The sequence below is a fragment of the Salmo salar genome, chromosome ssa11 (genome assembly GCF_905237065.1).
Source record: "Salmo salar chromosome ssa11, Ssal_v3.1, whole genome shotgun sequence".
NCBI lineage: Eukaryota > Metazoa > Chordata > Actinopteri > Salmoniformes > Salmonidae > Salmo > Salmo salar.
The window spans coordinates 31,890,158-31,896,749 of NC_059452.1; the positions used below are offsets into that span (position 1 = coordinate 31,890,158).

Sequence of the window (6,592 nt, forward strand, 5' to 3'; positions counted from 1 at the left end):
CCAGGTTGTGTTCTGACCCCAGGTTGTGTTCTGACCCGTGGTTGTGTTCTGGCCCGTGGTTGTGTTCTGGCCCCAGGTTGTGTTCTGACCCCAGGTTGTGTTCTGACCCGTGGTTGTGTCTGCCCGTGGTTGTGTTCTGACCCGTGGTTGTGTTCTGACCCCAGGTTGTGTTCTGACCCCAGGTTGTGTTCTGGCCCCAGGTTGTGTTCTGGTCCCAGGTTGTGTTCTGACCCGTGGTTGTGTTCTGACCCGTGGTTGTGTTCTGACCCGTGGTTGTGTTCTGACCCGTGGTTGTGTTCTGACCCCATGTTGTGTTCTGACCCCAGGTTGTGTTCTGACCCCTGGTTGTGTTCTGACCCCTGGTTGTGTTCTGACCCCAGGTTGTGTTCTGACCCCAGGTTGTGTTCTGACCCGTGGTTGTGTTCTGACCCGTGGTTGTGTTCTGACCCCAGGTTGTGTTCTGACCCCAGGTTGTGTTCTGACCCGTGGTTGTGTTCTGACCCCAGGTTGTGTTCTGACCCAGGTTGTGTTCTGACCCGTGGTTGTGTTCTGACCCAGGTTGTGTTCTGACCCAGGTTGTGTTCTGACCCCAGGTTGTGTTCTGACCCAGGTTGTGTTCTGACCCCAGGTTGTGTTCTGACCCCAGGTTGTGTTCTGACTCCAGGTTGTGTTCTGACCCAGGTTGTGTTCTGACCCCAGGTTGTGTTCTGACCCGTGGTTGTGTTCTGACCCAGGTTGTGAAGCAGCAGTTCTACATCATTGGAGCTGTGACTCTCAACAATCTGCTGCTGCGTAAAGACATGTGCTCCTGGAGCAAAGGCATGCAGATCAGGTCGGTTCAGCGAGGCTGTCATGTCTTAGTATGTATAGACAGACTGGGTTTTATAGAGAGTGTGTGTGTAACGTATATAATGTGGTGTACCAGGTATAACGTGAGTCAGCTGGAGGAGTGGCTGCGTGACAAGTCTCTGATGCTGTGTGGAGCCAAGGAGACTCTGGAGCCTCTGATTCAGGCTGCTCAGCTGCTGCAAGTCAAGAAGAAGACGGACGAAGACGCTGAGGCCATCTGCTCCATGTGCAACAGCCTGTCCACATCTCAGGTAACCAATCACAGCTCACTATTCTGCTCATATACTAAACTAACCAATCACAGCCCTCTCTACCACTCAGGTACTGAACTAACCAATCACAGCCCTCTCTACCACTTAGGTCCTGAACTAGTCAATCACAGCCCCCTCTACCACTCAGGTACTAAACTAACCAAACCCAGCCCTCAGGTACTCAACTTACCAGTCAAGCCACTGCGGAGAATGGGACAGGGGATCAGTTGAGTTAATAGTTCAAGGTTCAACTAATGAAGTTTGTCTCTGTGTTTCTGTGTTCCCAGATTGTGAAGGTGTTGAACCTGTACACTCCAGTCAACGAGTTTGAAGAGAGGGTGTCTGTTACCTTCATACGAACCATACAGGTTAGACCTGTCTCTGTCTGTCTGTCTGTCTGTCTGTCTGTCTGTCTGTCTGTCTGTCTGTCTGTCTGTCTGTCTGTCTGTCTGTCTGTCTGTCTGTCTGTCTGTCTGTCTGTGCATATAAGTAACTGTAACTAATGTATATATTTTCTCTCTCTCTCTCTCTGTGCCTCTCTCTCTCTCTCTCTGTGTGTGTCTCTCTCTCTCTGTGTGTCTCTCTGTGTCTCTCTCTCTCTGTGTGTCTCTCTCTCTCTGTGTCTGTCTCTCTGTGTGTCTCTCTCTCTGTGTGTCTCTCTCTCTGTGTCTCTCTCTCTCTCTGTGTCTCTCAGACTCGTTTGCGGGACCGCTGTGAGACTCCTCAGCTGTTGATGGACACTAAGATTATCTACCCAGTCACCTTCCCTTTCAACCCCTCCTCTCTGGCCCTGGAGACTATCCAAATACCAGGCTCCCTCAACCTAGCCTTCCTTACCCGCGTCTAACACACAACTAATAGATAGGCTATACATAGGTACACATGCAATCACAAACCATTCTCTTCCTAACACATCCAAACACTTACATACAGTACACACACACATACACACACTCAGCTTCCACCCTACGGTAGTCTTTATGTCAGTAGTTGAAAGCCCATCCTCCTCCGCGTGTACAAATGCTCAACTCTAAGAGAATGCACCGCTACAGGCCACCTTTTCTCCTATCTTACCCCCTTTTACTAAGCTACACTCCCCACCTAAAACCCCATTTAACACCTAGTACCGTGTTCCCCCAGTCCCCTTTTCTCCTCTGTGTTCTCTTCTCAATCGTGTAGTGTTTTCTAGCAGTCCGGTTCTCCCATAGGAATGTATTACGGTACACTTAAGCTAGCTGTCCAGGGCTAGCATCACAGCTAGCTAGCTCCTTCAGCTGAGCTCAGCTAGCATCTGTTGTGTTATGATAGGATGCTAACGCTGCTACAGTTATCTAGCTAGCATCTGTTGTGTTATGATAGGATGCTAACGCTTCTACAGTTATCTAGCTAGCATCAGTTCTGAGTACATCGTTATCAAGTCACCCACTGAACACAGTCAAGCCAAGTGCAGTACCCATTGTCTGTACCATACTTTTATACATATATAAATACATATAAATATGAATATATAAATATATATCACACTAGGGTGTTTTATTTATTGCATTTATCTCACTCCCTTTCCTAAAATACGTTTTTCTTTGCAGACAGAAAACATGGATACCATAGACATGTAGGCTTATCTCTCCAGCTTTCCAGACTGGTTCCAGACTGGTTCCAGACTGGTTCTAGACCGGTTCCAGACCGGAGAGAAGTATGGCCGTGGAAAGACCACTAGAGTCCTATAGTATTAGAATTATGTCTATAGCAGATGAACTATGTAGTCTCATTTAATTAGCGCTATGTAATGTAGGTTTTTATTTGTTTAGCTCATGATGTATTGTGCTTTAAGATCTCTCTGCCGTAGCTTGGTCCTGTGTAACCTGCTTCTCTAGTAGAGCTGCACTTTAGCACCGCTGCACCAGAGGTTGAAATGGAGGATTAGACTGGAACAGAGGTTGAAATGGAGGATTAGACTGGAACAGAGGTTGAAATGGAGGATTAGACTGGAACAGAGGTTGAAATAGATAGAGGATTAGACTGGAACAGAGGTTGAAATAGATAGAGGATTAGACTGGAACAGAGGTTGAAATAGATAGAGGATTAGACTGGAACAGAGGTTGAAATAGATAGAGGATTAGACTGGAACAGAGGTTGAAATAGATAGAGGATTAGACTGGAACAGAGGTTGAAATAGATAGAGGATTAGACTGGAACAGAGGTTGAAATAGATAGAGGATTAGAGGATTAGACTGGAACAGAGGTTGAAATAGATAGAGGAGGATTAGACTGGAACAGAGGTTGAAATAGATGGAGGATTAGACTGGAACAGAGGTTGAAATAGATGGAGGATTAGACTGGAACAGTGGTTGAAATAGATAGAGGATTAGACTTGCAATAGATGGCTAGACTGGACGAGTAGTTTAGATAGGTATGGGGATAAAACTATCAGGTTTAGACGGCTTCAGCTACTGTACTTGCTTCTCCACTTTAACTAAGTAGTTTGGTTCCAAAACCCCTACAAGAGAACTCACTAACTCACACAAACACACACTAGTGACTGTTGTTAAAAACAGAAGCACACTGGATCCTACATATCCACTACCACAGCGTTTCCCAAAACGATTGGTCGCGGCCCCATGTGGGGTCGCCTGCTTTTTAAAAATGGGGTAAAAAAAAATACAATAAAACCGCGCTATGTTCATAGAACCAGGGTTACGTCAGTAACCTCCGGTAGCCTCTAGATACAGTTGTAATAAACAGAGCGGTTTCTGTTCTCTTCCTACAAATGTGGCTCTATCTTTTAAACGGTTCAAGATACAAAATATTATGACCCCATCACTGAAAGATAAGACTCTCAGGAACACGTATGTGTCTTCTGTTTCCCTCTACAATGGCCAGAAGCCTCATTAGGACAGAGTGGACAAGACCAGGAACTAAATCAGCTAAAACAATAAGTTTACATTAGCGTTGATTACATCACTTTTTTCTACATGGTGGAGTCGTGATTTTTTTTTTTAGATCAAAATGGGTCTGCGGACCAAAAGAGTTGGAACTCCTGCAGTACCAACTACTACATATCTTCACTTCTAAATATCTACATGTCCTCGCCCCACCACTCTGTCTGCTCCACTCTCTGTAGGTATTCCTTTCAGTATTATAGCCTTGGAAAGAGGTTGTGTGTGTTACTAAACCTGGTTACCACTGAGCCAGTCTGTTTTACTGTAGTTGCTCTCATAATCCATCACATTTAGACTCAATATCAACCATGTCTTGAATGTTTTTTCCCTACAGCCTGTATGATAATGCTGTCATGCCAGCTTTACTCCAGAAACTAAATCACTGCTTTGTAGACAAACTATTACATGCCCTGGCTACAGTCTCTACTCTAACCTACTCTATCGCTTACCCCCTTCTTTCATTCCCTACTAACCTACAATAACAATTCCTTCACTGTCTCCCAAACCCCCTCTTCACTGTGTCCCAACATCAGCCAAGTCTGTTTTCATGGCTCTACTTTTAGAGAAAGCAGCCATGTTGTTACTCAGCACCAGATAGTGACCAGGAGAGGGCGACGTTGGACACTACGTAACATGACTGTGACTTCTATAGAACCAGACGTTCTGCCAGATGTTCTATAGAATCAAAGAAGATCTACAAACATTCTATTCACTACTACTAAGGTCCTTCTAACCTCTGACTGGTCAACCGCTGAGGGACAGAAAGGATAGAACTACATTTATCATCATCGTTGCCTCTCTTCCTTACTTGTGCCATCAGTGTTCACCCATACCCTAACTGCTCATCAACCATCAACTTTATTTAACCATCAGCCTTATTGTTTAACCTTCAACCTTATTTTACCGTGAACCTTATTATTTACCGTGACCTTTATTTGCCTACCAGCCCTGACCCTTTGAACTTTGTTTCCTGGCCTATAGAGAGACACGCGGCTCAGAAAAACATATTATTATTACTATCGTTGATGTAGAAGTCAAATTCATGTTTAAACTTGTTTTGTGGTGCAATTTAATTAATAATCATATATTTATTATTGGGACCACCATGAGTGTATTGTATAAAAATAAAAAAATTGCCTTTTTGTAACATTTTTGCAGCGTTGCATTTTAATGAAGGATTTTTAGGAATACGTTTTAAGTTGTTCAACATGTGTATAGTGATACCAGATCTAAAATGCATATCTGCATCTTGGACGATACTGGAAAACGATAGTGGAATACTGCAAGTTCTACCCTTGTGAATGTTTTAGAGCTGTTATTGATCATGCATATAGGAGGACTTCATTGTTACTCATGTTTGGAACAAAGCCTTACATATGATGTTAAAAACACTATCATCTCCTGTCTTTGTGTCTGTCTGTTACACAACTACTGTTTTAAAAAGTAGCATTATTATTATTGAATGTTTTGACAAGTTGTCCTTAGATCTTATTTCAGAGGCTGGGATGGAAGGATTGTTTTGCTTTCTGTCTAGTTGCACTTTTTGAAATATTTACTGAACAAGTTAGTAAACGCTGATAAAGTAAGTTAACTATCTGATATGATTCTCATTTCTTTGATCATCATGTGGTTTATGTTCCTCCAGAGAGGTCATCTAGCTGTAGTCATTTACACAGTAGAAGGCTATAGTCTTAGTGACTGTCCCAAATGGTACCATATTCACTAGATAGTGCACAACTTTTGACCAGGGCCCATAGGGAAAAGGGTGCCATTTGGTATGTACCCTTACTCCATTTCTATGATAAGCCTTATTTAAGCAGTGTAGATGGACCACTCTTCCCGCTCTCCTCTTCCCTTATAGTGTCCCACTCTGTACATGCCGTGTGCCTCAGACAGGCTTGTTCATGTAGACACTCTGTACATGCTGTGTGCCTCAGACAGGCTTGTTCATGTAGACACTCTGTATATGCTGTGTGCCTCAGACAGGCTTGTTCATGTAGACACTCTGTATATGCTGTGTGCCTCAGACAGGCTTGTTCATGTAGACACTCTGTACATGCTGTGTGCCTCAGACAGGCTTGTTCATGTAGACATTCTGTGGTACGACCGGTCTTCACCTCATTTGAGATTTACATTTTAACATCTCCAGATGGTTATTAAAATAGATAATTAATAGATAATTAAAATCTCCCTTTTTATGGTTTTGACAATTGAGGTCAATGCTAAAGTATCACATCAAGTCACGACATCATCACTAACCGACACATCTCATTGATCTAATGATCTTCAGACTACAGTCCACCTGTGGTAGAGATGCTGAACTCTGCTCTTCTCCTCTCCATCTCCTCGCTTCTGTTCACTTCTTTCTCCTCTCTCCTCCCGTCTGTACATCAGGAGAACTGGACTGTGTGTATAATTCCTGGTAGCTGTACTAAGTGAATGTGTTCACCATTAAGAAACTTGGAATAAGTTTAAATTGTCAAACCCTGTAAAAGACAAATAAAGGAATTCAGCACTGAACATATTTGTTTATTTTTTTGTCCAAAGCCAAAG

General features: G+C 43.5%; 1 protein-coding gene across 13 annotated transcripts in view; it reads left to right on the plus strand.

Moving 5' to 3' along the window:
* LOC106595398 (unconventional myosin-Va) overlaps positions 1-6,559 on the plus strand; it is a 98,759-nt gene extending 92,200 nt beyond the window's left edge. For 11 of the 13 annotated variants that reach the window (XM_045689353.1, XM_045689355.1, XM_045689354.1 and 8 more), the window contains 4 exons: positions 735-832; positions 926-1,100; positions 1,388-1,468; positions 1,795-6,559. In XM_045689353.1, the coding sequence (XP_045545309.1) occupies positions 735-832; positions 926-1,100; positions 1,388-1,468; positions 1,795-1,947 (507 nt within the window). In that variant the 3' untranslated portion in view covers positions 1,948-6,559. The remainder of the gene's footprint in view (positions 1-734; positions 833-925; positions 1,101-1,387; positions 1,469-1,794) is intronic. The other 2 variants (XR_006757556.1, XR_006757555.1) reach the window with 2 other exon arrangements.
* Positions 6,560-6,592: the final 33 nt, after the last annotated feature.